The sequence below is a fragment of the Jaculus jaculus genome, chromosome 3 (assembly GCF_020740685.1).
Source record: "Jaculus jaculus isolate mJacJac1 chromosome 3, mJacJac1.mat.Y.cur, whole genome shotgun sequence".
NCBI classification, from domain to species: domain Eukaryota; kingdom Metazoa; phylum Chordata; class Mammalia; order Rodentia; family Dipodidae; genus Jaculus; species Jaculus jaculus.
Window position 1 is genome coordinate 164,267,806 of NC_059104.1, and position 14,915 is coordinate 164,282,720.

General features: G+C 44.9%; 1 protein-coding gene across 1 annotated transcript in view; it reads left to right on the plus strand.

Moving 5' to 3' along the window:
• Positions 1-14,915, plus strand: part of Tenm4 (teneurin transmembrane protein 4) — a 1,065,388-nt gene that overhangs the window by 852,168 nt on the left and 198,305 nt on the right. Inside the window, 1 exon segment of the mRNA XM_045144966.1 lies at positions 9,133-9,303. Coding sequence (XP_045000901.1) covers positions 9,133-9,303 — 171 coding nt within the window.

Consider the following 14,915-nt stretch of genomic DNA (forward strand, 5'->3'; position numbering starts at 1 on the left):
ACCCCTACCTGCCTTCTCATGGATAAGAACTGTTCATACTCCCCTTTCCTTCTCTTAATCTAATTTAAAAAAAAAAACCCTCTCTAAACCTTACCCTTTTTCTTATGAATTTCAAGTCTTTGAATTCATTAGACAAGCATTCTCATATCCTATCAGTGCATTGACATATATTGGTGCATTGGTGAGGAACCCCAAAATTCCATTATCAGTACCTGCGCCATTAATTAGCTAAGCCATTCTTCTCTTGTCACATGTCCAGGCGGTTCCCAGTTCTTTCTCTGTCACACTGTCATTTATTCGTATCTCTGTGTCACTCACCATTTTGTTCTTGAACTTTTGAGTATCATGACTTGGTAACAAAAATCAGGAATATGGCACAGGCAATGGACACCTGTTGCTTTTCTTATTGTCTTGCCATTTTTGGTGGTATTTGTGTCCACGTAAAACACAGCTCTTGCTTCAGCGGCCATGAGATAGTTATTCTGAGCCAGGTACAAGTGACTCTGGCCAGGAATATTGATGCAGGTTGCCTTAAATGACATGTTCCACCATGGAAAGTTCCATGAGCTTTTATTGTCACAGAACAAAAGAAAGTCATTCATTGAGGCGTGTCCCATGTGCAGTGGTGGGAACATCACATAAGCAGGTCCAGCAAAGCAGGGAAATTTATGTCTTTATGGGTTTCAGATGCTATCAGTGACGCTCTTACCTTTGGGGCTGATGGAAGCTAGTGGTCTGCTCGGCTCATACTTACCAAAGGCCTGACCTATTGTCGAAGGGGTCAGATACAGTGGTTGGTGGGTGACAGATGACAGAGGGATGGAAGACAGCCCAGGCTGACGCTGACTGCAGATCTGCACCATCCCGCTGTCCGCAAGTACGGGCCTCTCGTGAGTCAGTCTACAGAGCCTTCGGTGCAGCTGAGGCCTTTTCCTGGAATCTCTCTTTGTACTAATATTATCATCTTGCCCATTCAAAGACCATAAGTCAGAACACTGAAATAACCTCAATTTCATAGAAATGGCTCATTTGAAAACAAACAAAAAGGGGCTGGGGAGATGACTCAGCAGGTAAGAGCACTTGCCAAACAGATAATGACCTGAAAGGACATGATTCACCCGGGAACCATGACCCAAGCAGCTGTGCGCGGCCACCTACGCCCAGAACCCCGGTCCATAGGGGAGCAGAGACCAGCTAACCACGGGGGTTTGCTGGTCAGCCAGTCTGACTCACGACTCCAGGTCTGTTTTGGGGACACACATGAAGAAGGAGTGATAGAGGAACACACCCAGTGCACGCCTCTGACCTCGACGTGGGGCATGAGAATTTGCAGACTTACTCTCAAGCACGCACCACGCCATACACCACACATAAGCAAGCAAAACACCGAAAAAGCCCTCAAATTTGAGAACTAATATGAAACAGAAGAGTGGGTAGACAGCCATATGGCCAGGTTGCTTCTACTTCTTTTTGTTTTGTTTTTGTTTTTTGAGGTAGGGTCTCCTTGTAGCCCCAGGCTGACCTGGAATTCATTCTGTAGTCTCAGAGTGGCCTTGAACTCATGATGATCCTCCTACCTCAAGTGCGATTAAATGTATGTGCCAGCATACTTGGCTGGTTCTACTTTAGAAACCAAAAATGCTACTTAATCCACAGTCCCTGGTGGTTATAACCTTCTATAGTCACTTCTTGGAGCTGCTGGTGAACAAAGTGCACGTGGATTTAGGCTCAGGAGTTTGGAAAGAGAAGGGGGCCTTGAGACCTTGGACTCCTGTCCTGCACGCTGACTTTGTTAATTGCCTCTCGCAGGCCGGGTGTTAGGCGCCTTCAGTGTCTGCACATCAATGGAGCCTTTCTTTCAAATGTCAGGACGGAGCTTGCACTTTCTGAGCCATCTCTCATGTCTCAGTGGGCTGGAAAAGGCGACAGGAAAATGTCAGCCGCGGGATCAGATGGACCGGGAGCTGGAGGAATCTGAACTTCCCCACCCTGGCTCTTGGCTTTTAGAAATCATTAACATTTCAATGTGGGTGATCCTGTGAACCTACTACCTTTCCACAGCCTTTTTCTGAACTCTTCAAGCATCTTTTCACCTTTTCATTGAATTACAAACTAGTCTAATGGGAAAACCAAGTTTCTTATCTAGGTCACTGGTGGTATAGTTGTGAAGGGATTTGCACCCCAGTTATAAACCACAGTGCAAGATATAATTTACGTAATCCTGTGACATACATGGGTGGTGGGTGGTTACTATTAATTCTTCAGAGAATGAGGAATATAGTAATTATAATGTATACCATTTGAGTGGTCTAGTCAGTCCCCAGCAGGCTAAGCTGGGGAGAATCATTTATATTTCTTAGCTTTTTTCCTAACACATGGCTATTCGGGTGACTACATTTACTGCTTTACACAGCTTTGAAGAAGGGCTGCTATGGGGAAGATTTAGTATCACCACCACCCCCCGCCCCCACCGTTTACCTCTGTGGATTCAAAAGACACAGCTCTCACCTCAAAGGGGATAAGCATTAGTTTGTTCTGGAGCCAAACATGAATGAGCATGGCACAAGAACACAGATTCAAGTTACTCCAAAATCCATGTTCCAACGTGTTAGCAATTTCATGAAGGCTTTCTAGTTACAGAACAAAATAAAGTCATAAATCAAGGCACTTTTCAAATGTACTGGCTGACCATCGGGGGGGCGGGTTACAGCAAAGTGGGGAAATCCCCACCGTAGGCCTCAGATGCTGTTTGATGGGTTGGTGGAAGCTGGTGGTGTGTCAGTGCATTCCAAAACAGTGGCATTGGATCAACTGATGGTCGTGTGGATGTTAGGGCAGACACAGAGGTGGGCAGTAGATGGCTCTAGGAGGGCTAAAGGCAACCCGAGGTATTTTTGGCTCTCATCCTGCAACAGCCCATCTCTCTGTGGTCGCAGGAGCTCTATCAGCCCGTCCGGCCCTGCTGGAGGTAAACGCAGCAGGTTCAGCATTTTTCTGGGAACTTGAGTTCACAGCTCAGACGATGGCTTTGTGTTGCCTGTATTTTGTTTTCAATTGAAAGTATAGAAAAGGGAGGTGCGGTTTGGGAATACAGACCCCTGAGTTTGACACTTGCCTCACACTTAACGCCAGCTCTGTGGTCTGGGTAGCTTGCCTTACCTCTGTCAGGAACTAAGAGTTATATATTGCAGCTCAGCTTCTACTCTTGATCCGCTATGTGTGTTCTTCAGTAGGGAAAGGGAGGGATTTATCATGGGTTATTGTCTGTAACTATGGCAGCAATCAATTAAAAAGGGGAAAAATAAATAAATAGGTCTGTAAAAAAATTTTATTTATTTGCAAGCAGAGAGCGAGATAGAAGAGAGAAAGCCAGAGAGAATGGGCACACCAGGACCTCCAGCTGCTGCAGAGGAATGCCAGAAGGGGGAGAGAGAAAGATAGGCAAAGAAAGAGGGAAAGAAAGAGGCAGAAAAAGAGAGAGAACTGGTATACTAGGTCCTCTAGCCACTGCAAACAAATTTCAGATGCATGTGCCACTTTGTGCATCTGGCTTTACATGGGTACTGGGGACTTGAACCCTAGTAATTAGACTTTGTAGGTGAGCACCTGAACCACTTAGCCATCTCTCCAGCCCCTTTCAGGGTGTTTTTATAAGCTACCTTTATATGAGGACAAAACTGAGTGATACACACAAGGCATTGGGCATGGAACATGCATTCAAATAATGCCAGTCTCTGTTGCTATTGTTATTTAGGTAACTGTGGGGAATTGAGTAGTGACTAGAGCTCATGGATTCTGAGGATAGTTTCTAGCTGGACAAGTATGTCCATTGGAGAGATCCCAGCAGTGCAGGCTATTGCTCTTCGTCCCTCTACCTCTTGCCCATCACTAAGAACTGTAAAACTAACCACCTGCCAAATAGCACAGTGACAAAGTTGAGGGGTCGCTAGTAAGAATTCTAGTACTCTAGATCGCACCTTTTGTTTCAGCTTGAAAATGCTATTTCTGGGGGCTGGAGAGATGGCTCAGCAGTTCAGGCACTTACCTGCAAAGTCTAAGGACTTGGGTTTGAAGCACACGTACTCATGTAAAGCCAGATGCACAAGGTGGCGCATGCCTCTGGAGTTCATTTACAATGGCTAGAGGCCTTGGCATGCCCATATTCTCCCTCTCTCTCTCTCTCTCTTCCTCCCTCCCTTCCTTTCTCCCTCCCTCCCTCTCTCCCCTCTCCTCTAAAATAAATAGACCTAATAAAATATTTTAAATGCTATTTCTGGAAACTGGGAAGAGGGCTTAGTGGGCAAGAGTATTGACATACAAGCATGAAGGCCTGAGACGCCTAATTCACCCTCGGTACAGTTCCCCAGCACCTATGAAAAACAGCCTGACATGGCATGTAGGCCTGTAACTCCAGTCCTGTGGCGAGTAGAAATAGGAGAATTCTCAGTTGAGTGGTCAGAAAAAAAAAGGGTTCAAGCTCCAAGTTCAGTGAGAGGAAATGGGCAAATGAGTGATGGAGGCACCTGATAGCCTCCTCTGGGCGCTGCATGGGTGTGCTTATCTGCAGACACACATGTATACACACCACACATAACACACACACACACAAAAACCATGCTTCTTCAACAGAAGCATATTCCCTTCCTCAGAACTGTGTGGGTCTAGGAACTCTGTGGCCAACACCACCCCTTCTTTTCCTACTCCTATAGCTCCAAACATTGGTTTCTCCTGGAGGCCCACTTTTACCTATCTGTGCTAATTACTGGCAGAACTTTCCATCCCTGATTCTCTTCCTCCTCCATCATCAGTCTGTAATTCTCACCGTTCAGCAAGGTAGCTCTGCCACTGGCCTTCCGGGTGGTCAAGTCCGCTGGGAGTCAGTCGCATGTGGTTTTGAATGTAGAGCTTCGGTTCCCCAGATGGCTTTCAGAGGGATCTTCTCTACAAGTCACAGAGCCTACGGGCCCACCTCTGAGCTTTCTTCCACCAGCCTCCTCGCACCCGCATGGACTGTCCTGCCTGCTTAACTTTTCTTGCTTCCCTTGGACCTACAGACCTCGGGTTCTGATTCACTCTCCATTTCCTAACCTATAGTGTGTGTGTGCATGTGTGTGTGTGTGTGTGTGTGTAGAGTATGTATGCAGTGTGGTATGTGTGATGTGTGCTGTATGCATAAGTATGTGCAATTGTATGCAGCCCATGTGCAAACATGCAAAGGCCAGAGGAGAATGTCAGGTGATCTCTTGCCACTCAACCTGTGTCTCTCCCTCACAGTGAGCCCCAGTGATTCTGTAGTCTTCTCTCCCCATCACCCTACCATCGACTGGTTCTAAAGAGATACATGGCCATGCCCAGCTTATCACATGGGTTCTGAGAGGTCAGACTTGGTGGTCTCCATCCCAAGAGACCTTCATGCTTAGGAAGCAAGTGCTCTGAAGTGCTGAGCCATCTCCCTAGCTCAGCCTTTTATTTTTTTTTTTTTAAGCAAGGACTTGCTCTTTGCCTCTTCTTAAAATTAAGAGAAAGCTCTGACAATAAAAATGTTTCTCTTTGCCAAGCTGTGAGAGTTCTATTCATTGTGGAATTAGTTAATTCTCATGACCTTTTAACAAGACAGCACTTTGCACACTTAGATGAGATAATTGACTCTAATGGGGGAAGAAGCACTGCTCTTTTAACTGCATATATCTGATCTGAGTGGTGTGTAGTTCAAATAAGTTCTCCATTACCTTTGGAGTTGCCAATATATAGATTAAACCAGTACGAAGGTAAGCAGATATATGAGCTAACTCAGCCTTGGAATTAGCAGTTTCCCTCCTTGCAGGCAAGTTAACTCTCCCCTTCTGATCATCCCATTCTCAGAAGATGTGAACAGGGTCAAGGACCTCACTCAGTGCTCTTAACTGAAAATATACTCAGTCAATGTGACCCACTATTATTAGCTGCAGCCCAAACCTAGTGGTTAGAAGATGCAGTCGTTTGTATAGCTGGCAAAGCACCTTTCTACATGGTACCCTGCTGATGGCATGCCCCACTGATGATAATGTGTACCCTACTGACAAGGCGTCCCTCTGGCATGGTGCCTCGCCAACACCGTGTCACTTTGAGCGGGATCCCTGTTATACGGCTCTCCACCACCAGTGATGTGATACTAAAAGTCCTCATCACCATTTGTGTCCCCATGTCTGCTTTTCCTTTTCTTTGGCAGGATCTCTTGCCTCCCAGGCTGTCCTCGAACTCCCTGTGTAGCCAAGGATGGTCTTGAATTTCTGACTCTCCTGCTTCCACCTCCCGAGCGCTAGAAGTGCGGGTGTGCAGCACCACCCCTAGTTTGTGTGGAGTCAAGGATGAAGCCCAGGGTCTCAGGCATGTCAGACAAGCTTTCTACCGGCAGAACCGCATCCCCAGCATGCGTCATCTCCATTTCTCAGTTGAGAACACTGTAACTAGGAAACAGTGGACAGGATTCAGAACCAGTCTTCTTATGTCTGGCCCCACACTGCAGAACCAAAAGAGAAAGCAAAAGGTCATCCTTCCTGCTGTCACCAGACGCCTCCTGGTTGAATCAAATGCCCCTTATATGGTTTGTGTGTGGACCTGGAGTCAGAAGAACACATTATGTGTTCCAGGTACCACTATATGTGGGGTGTTTTTTGTTATTGTTGTTGTTTGTTTTGTTTTGTTGAGGTAAGGTTTCGTTCTAGTCCAGGCTGACCTGGAATTCACTATGTAGTCTCAGGGTGGCCTTGAACTCACGGTGATCCTCCTACCTCTCCCTCCCAAGTGCTGGGATTAAAGGTGTGCACCACCATACCCGGTAAATTATAGTGTTTTTTAAAAAAATCATTTATTTATTTGAAAGTACAGAGATATAGACAGTCAGAGAAGAAAAGACAGAGAGAGAGAGAGGATGGGCACACGAGGGCCTCTAGCCACTGCATATGAACTCTAGATGTATACACCATTTTATGCTTCCATCTTTACGTGAGTACTGGAGAATTGAACCTAGGTCATTAGACTTTACAGGCAAGTGCCTTAGCTACTATGCCATCTCTCCAGCCCCCTCTATAGTGTTTTGTGGCTTGAAGTTGTCACAGGCTCTTCAAGGCCACCATCTGTGACCTCCTCCATAATTTGGAGACAGAAAACACATCTGCCTCTCCCTTGAGGGATCTTCTATCAGGATCTCATGTTGCCACCTGCAGCAACATAAAGGCCAAGGAGGCTGTTTGGTGTGCAGGTGCAAAAGAGAGTGTCTTTAAGACGCCCACCTCCCAACATACAGCTCATGAGTGACAGCTAAGCAAAATAGGTGGAGCCTCTGCCCCATAGCAAAAAGACTGATGTGTTTTCTGGTCTGGGCACTTCAAGATTCTGGATTAAGCCACTGACCCTTCTTGGTCATTTAACCCTGTGCATGTAATTTGGCCCTGTGTCTGAAAAATAATGTAATTAATGCCAAATTTTTAGAGTTGTGAAAAGAAAAGGTGTCTGCTCTTAATGCATTTAGCACAATGCCTGGCATACCATAAGCCCCTGAAATGATAATTCTAACTCACTTTCACCTGCAAAGCCAAAGGACCTAGGTCTGATTCCCCAGTACCTACGTGAAGTCCTTTGGCTTTGCAGGCAAGCACCTTTACTGCTAGGCCATCTCTCCAGCCCCATTGTGTATTCTAAACAACGTTCATTCCTTGTTGTCTTGTGGCATCTTCTAGATTGTTGTACTAGACAATGTGGCTGTTACTGCCTGGGAAGGATTTTCTAAAGCACACACGCCCATGGTGTAAAATGAAGATGTGTAGATGTGTAGTGAAAGTCTCTCCCCTGCTGCTGACCCACAGCAGCGCCTTCTCCCATAGGGCAGGCTTGAGAGTTATGAGTACCTTCCATATCCTTCCAGAGATATTGCGTATAGATACAGGAATTCCTTAAGTCAAAGGTAGTGTATCCGAAACACCCTTCCGTATGTTAAAGTTTTTCCTTCTAGAAAAATAAAACTTTCCTTCTCTGTTTTTTGTTTGTTTGTTTGTTTGTTTGTTTGTTTGTTTTTGGTTTTTCAAAGTAGGGTCTCACTCTAGCCCAGGCTGAGCTGGAATTTACTCTGTAGTCTCAGGATGGCCTTGAACTCACGGTGATCCTCCTACCTCTGCCTCCCAAGTGCTGGGATTAAAGGCGTGTGCCACCACGCCTGGCCCCTCCTCTGTTTTATTGTTTGATACTCTTTAGTTATGTGGCTATAACTTAACTAGCTTCTTATCAATGGACGAGTTCATGAAATTCTGCTACTAAAGTTATGTGGTGATGAATAACCTTGTGTGTAAACCATTTAGTATACGTGTGAATTATATGTGGAGGAGAAATTTCTAGAATGGGGACTTTAAATATCAGGGTAAAGGGTGTATATATTTTAATTTTTATGGCTTTTATCAAATACCAATTTATGCTCACACCAGCAAAGTATAAGGGTGCTTGCTTTCTGTTCTCTGCCAACATAGTATATTTTCAGCCCTTTTTATCTTTGCCAAACCATATGTGAAAAATAATATTTCAGACTTTAACTTAGATTTCTTTCACTATGATGTCAGGAGTCTTTTCATATGATTAAGAGCCATTGGTATTTCTCATGCTGTAAACTGTCTGTTCATATCTTATGTCTATTTTCCTACTGAGTTGTTGGACTTGACTTATTTGCAGAAGTTATTTCTCTATTAAGAAAATTAACTCTTTTGATACAAACTGCCATTTTTCTCCTCTAGATTATTACTTATCTTTTGAAGGGAAAAGGCCTCTTGAAGGAAAAGTCCTCCCCAATTTATCTCTAGCAGCACCGGACTGTGAGCCGCTCGAGGGCAGGGTCCATGCCTTTCTTGCCTCTCTGTCCCCAGTCACTTGCCAGGGCTGACATTGTAAGAACTTTCTCTCTCTCTCTCTCTCTCTCTCTCTCTCTCTCTCTCTCTCTCTCTCTCTCTCTCCCCCCCACCCCCATCTCTCCTGCTTTCTCTTTCAGTGCTATTGTTGAACTGAATTAAATGTGTTCCCCGCCCCAACCCCCCCTCCCTTCCCTACGGCTTGGGAGTTCCATTTCCACCTCCAGCAGAAAAAGATGACTTTTCTCATTGCTCACCACAGCCATGCACCTGTTTGGCCTAAACTGGCACCTGCAGCCGATGGAGGGGCAGATGTATGAGATCACGGAGGACACAGCCAGCAGTTGGCCTGTGCCAACGGACGTCTCCCTATATCCCTCAGGGGGCACTGGCTTAGAGACCCCTGACAGGAAAGGCAAAGGAGCCACAGAAGGTAGGGTTGCTGCGTTGTCCGTGTCGTGAGTCCTCTGTGTCTGCCTTTGAACGGAGGAGACCTCCATCATGCACGCCACGCGCCTGGCTCACAGCTCATGCTCTGGCTCTTCCTCATCCTCTGCACTCCACGCCGGCTGCAGTCCACCCGTGTCTTCATCGCAGTTCCCTGTCACTGTGAGCTCAGAGTGGGGCTCGGGCGGACTCATGGTGCTAGCAGTTCCCCATCCCATGCCTCCGAGGAAGCATGGTGGGCATTCATGTTGCCAGCTATCCATCTTTGTGTGGGGTCAGGGCAAGCTCTTCTGGGAAACCTCCTGGGGTGAATGCGTGCGTGTGTGTGTGTGTGTGTGTGTGTGTGTGTGTGTGTGTATAGGGCGGTGGGAGGGGAAGATGGTGTTTTCCAGTAAAAAAGATTTTGGACATGGTGGTTTAAATGGAAACACTTTGGGTGACCTAGCGTTGACCACCCCTGTGACATTGAGCAAGTCACTCAGTATCTCTGAGCTCCACCTTCCTCATCTACAGTCACAGCAATAATCATTAGTGTTTACCCAGCATGCCATGCTTGTGTCAAAGCTTCCTGTCAATACTTTGTTGAACATTGCCCCCTCACAGAAGCCCTGTGAGGTAAGTAGAGGTGTGTTCATTCTGGATGCAAGACGTAAGGATGACATTAACAGACTTGGCCAGAGTCACCATCAGTAAAGGGTGGAATCTAGGACATGAGCCCAGGTCTGAGATGGTCAGAGCTTTTTTTTTTTTTTTTTTCTCCCAGTCATGATCCAACTCATGGTTACAGGGTCCCCAGGGGATATGGATTTGAAATCCTACTGTATAAGAAGCAAAGATATTTCTAGCAGTGGCAGAAGAGATGGTAGTACTTGGGGCTTGGAATTCATGAGTGGGAATCTATAGATCCATGTTCTGCATTTCCTAGGGGCCTTTCTGACATACTGCAGACATTTTTTTTTTCCTCTGTCACTGAAATGACACCAGAGCCCACTGGCCAGCCTAGCTGTCATGCCAGGCACAGCGGTCAGCTCTTCACCTGCATCTGCTGTGACCTACATCACTGCCACGGTATTCTCCAGTCAGGAAAGTGGCCACAGCTCCAGCCTCCACTGCCCCTGCCCTCTCTGTTCTTAAGTTAGCTAACTTTGGGGTCATGCCTTTTAAGTGTTTATGTCCTTTCAAAGATATGCCTCTTAGCCATCAGTTTGGTTAAAAGGGTGGTATTATGCATTCGCACAGTATCTTCTTGTGACCTCAGAAGTGATGATCCTGATGTCTATAGTCACCTCATGACCTGTAGAGATCTTTAAGGGAAGTGAGATATATAGACATTTCCAAAGATCCAAACTAGAAAGCTTGTCCACTATTTTGAAAGGAAAATTCAGCCTTCTTCTACATGAGGATTTTATGACTTAAAGTATTGAATAAATCTAAATTTCCTGTGCCTCAGAATAGGACATGGAGGAAGATAGCATGAATGGGGTCACCAGCAATTGCCACTGACCTATGGTACAACCTTCTATATTTCCCCTGAGCAGGTGTTCTGGGACTCGTTTCTCTCCTCATCAAAAGGAACTGAGCTAGAGTCTCTATAGGGTGCACTGCCATTTGCAAGGTGTATGTATGGAATTAGTATTACAACCACTGATAGGCAATTTGATGGGTTTTTGCCAAGTTGGCCCTATCCATGGTCCTGTTCATTGGTTTTTCATGCCAGTTTATATTGTCAGGAGCCCTAGGTGAGGAGCGTAAAGGAAAGACTCTCCTCATGCCTCTGTGGAAAAAATATAGACTTAAAATATAGTTAACCCTCAAGGAATTGGTAAAGGGTCTCCTTTAGCAAAATGTATTTTCCTCTCTCCATGATCTCTAACAGGCATTCTCTCAGCGGGAATTAAATCTATCTGAAATCTCACACTCTAATGAAATTAGTTTGTGGGTTGTTTTGGTTTTGTTTATTTTTTCCCAAGGAGCAGGAGGTGCAGATAAGAGACAACATAAAATTGCACTGCCTTATTGGTTTACTTTTAATTGGAGAATTTTTGCTTAAAGGGATTATCTGTCATTACTGATGCAAATGGAAATCCTGTTTACAAACCCTTCAAGTGCAGGGCAGTGCTAGAAAGTGGTCAGCATCAGAAGCAATTACTGTGACAAAAACACACCAGTCTGGAAAACAGAGCGCGAAGCTTTCTATAATTTGAGAGCGAATGGTCCTTTTATTTTCTTTCTCTGTTCAAACACATGTCTACTCGGTTTATGCGTCTAATGGTGATGTGGAGTTCCTTAGACTTATCTGAAAGGGGAATTTTCAATCCTGATGTGAGAACATATTTATTGTGCCTTCCAGCATATGAGGAGGAGAGTTGCTTACAAAATTGAGACTAGACATATCTATAGTGATGGAGAGCAATGTGGACTGATACAAAGAAAGTGAGTGTGCCTTGGAGCTTCACTGTCCAAGACTAGATTCTTGACACTGCCTGTCATTGTTTCTATCAACAGACACCAGTTACTCCATCTCCTTTATTTTCTCACCTGTAGGACAAGGATTATGTTACTTATCCACTCAAACCCAAGGCCATTCCATCTCTGCAACTAAGATCCTAGGAACAGAGTAATTAACATTTATGTCCACAGATCCTTCTATCATTTGAAATATATATATATTTGATTATACAAATAAAATGTAGGACAATCCCCACATTGTAAACATTTGTCATGTCTTTGATCATAACATTGAGCTATACTTCATACACTATTTTGAAAGTGGCCATAACCATAGGGCCGTGATGGAACAGAAACCAAACACAGCAGCTTCCTGAAGCAAAGCCACAAGAACTTGTGTTCTGCATTAATGGGGAGGGGTGGGGAAAGCACCGAGTAAACAAGCGTTTCTGACGGTTGAATTGGTGGACTAGGGATAGCATTTTCTTCTTTCCGCAATGAAATCAAAATTGCCCATCAGTTTGATCCATGCAAATTGCTGTACGCTGGCTTAGCTGGGCTCTCCAAAATGGAACAGCTTATTTTGATAACCAAATAAATTTCAAACAGTTGCTAAGGAAACTAAAGGATTCTTTGTGCTAGTTATTGCATTGAAAAGAACCCAAAAGGGTGGCAGGAGGGGGAGATTGTTAGCTGATTAGGAATTTAGAATCTCGATAGACAGTTCTCCATTCGAGGAAGTTAAGACTGTGAGAGGGAAGCACAGGGAATTTCAGCTCTTCCAAATCCTCCTTGTTTTACTGAGCTGCCCAGTCATCTCAGCAATTCGTTCAGAGATTTCTTTTATAAACACAACTGCCTATTTGTATAGCATTGCTCTAGGAAGCCTGGATCTGTCTAGCTTTACAAAGGAAAGGATGGTTACCAGTGGAATCTTCCCTATGAAACTGAATCTCGCTGTTGGGCGGTGGTTAATTCTAAGCCTATCTCCTGGTACTGTGTGCTAAGGTTCTGGGGGCACCCACTGATGCCCTCTCATCTGGAGACACTGACTACTCTGGGGCCCATTTAAAGGTCCTAACCCATTACAAAATGACCTACTTTGTTGTTGTTTTCGTTGCTGTTTTTGAGGTAGGGTGTCACTTTAGCCAAGGCTGACTTGGACCTCACTCTGTATTCCCAGACTGGCCTCAAACTCTCCGCACTCCCATTCCCTCTGTCTCCAAAGAGCTGGAATTAAAGGAATGTGCCACCACACCCGGCTAGTCTACTTTTTGAACCTTGGAATGCCAAGGTCTTAACCTGGCCTTGCAGCTGCCTGTTCACACCTCGAGTTTCACTATACATTTGACTGGGCTTTTGCTCGTTAGGAAGGTCAGTGCTGCAGCCCCCACCACTAAGAGTGTCTCTTTAGATTCTTAATTAATCATTCCTTAACTTAATCCTCGTAGAAGCCATATTCTAAGAGATAAAAAGGTATCCCAAATGGCTTCATTTCTAACTGGCTTCTTAAGCAATCAAAAAGCTCAGTGTAGAGACTTCCATAGGATGGTGAGAATCAACTGAACTGCAGGAATCTGACAATACAGTTGGAGTGTGTGAAATGTTAGCTGACGTCACCAGTAATGCTGCCGGCTCTGCCTTTACTACTTCCAGAAGACAGGTAGAGAGGTGGATTTTATTCACAAAACCTTTCTCCTCTGCTCACTTCTTACTTTTTTTTCTGTTTATTTATTTATTTAGTTGAGAGTGACAGCAGACAGACAGAGAGAGAGAGAGAGAGAGAGAATGGGCGCGCCAGGGCCTCCAGCCACTGCAAACGAACTCCAGACGCATGCGCCCCCTTGTGCATCTGGCTTATGTGGGTCCTGGGGAATCGAGCCTCAAACCGGGGTCCTTAGGCTTCCCAGGGCAAGCGCTTAACCACTAAGCCATCTCTCCAGCCCACTTCTGACTTTTATACTCCCCCTCTTACCCTGCCATTTGCACAATATGCTTTGCAGTGGAACATTGTATATTCCAGTGTTCACAGCTTGGCACTCAGAGGTAGGACAAGGAATCTTACAGGATCTGGAAAGAGGGATGCAGGAAGGGGTTTTGAAGGTGAGGAGAAGGTTTTACACTCTGCCAGCTCCAGCCCAATCTAGCCAGTTTTGGGCATCTTTCTCATCAGGAAAAGGTGACCACCTCCTTGAAGTACTAGAAAGCACAATGGAAATAGAAAGTCTCCCCTGTCACCTCCCTTGGAGGCTAGCTCAGGGACCCTGCCTAACAGACTCGAAAGCTATGGAACTGACTCAGTAACTGTCTCCTGAAATACTCCCTCCTCTCACTGGGGAAAAGAGGATTGTGCATGGCTTCTCCAGCAGCATGCCGAAGCAGCTTTCCATTCTTTATTTCCAGACATAGGAACTATTTGAATACAGACAATTCTCCAATCCTATCAGCTCTGACTCCCACCTACTCACAGAGGAAATGATCCCTTGGAATTAGCAGGCTTCTACTCTCTCTGCAGTTCCTAGGAGCACAGGGCATCTTGCTTTGTTCATACGCCCCCTTCGCTCTGCCTCCCTGGCAGAATTAAAAGCCAAGGCTGTACCATTTTCTATCTGCAATATTAAAAGGTTAAGGTGCTGGGAACCCACAGATCAGATCAAGAGGAATGTGAATAATTCTCCCCCATCCTAATGCTTTGTGAATTGAGCTCCTCCTGTCTTTGAAGTTTGTGATTCTCAGTGTGGTGGTTTGTGTGTCTGTATTTTCAAGGTATAAAGTCTGGGGCACATTGCTTCCATAAGGAATTAAATGCAAACTCTTCCCCATGCTACTGATAGACTATGAATACTCATGGTACTTTTATTGATAGCATGCATTTTAACATTTTTTTGTTGGCACATTTTTAATTAAAATAACATTTAATGGTTTGAAGCTAAAAACCTGATGTTTCTGCCTAGGAGTTTATAAGGGAATGATAACATATGGAGAAGTTTAACATTTAAATTGAATTTTATTATTTAAAACAGTAAAATATTTTATGACTACAACAATGCCCTGCCAAGCTCCATTTCGGCATCAAATGTGCTTTGTAAGGAGTCTTACAAAGCTAAGGGAAAAAAAATTGTCATTTCTTATTCTCCAAATGCTTTTTAT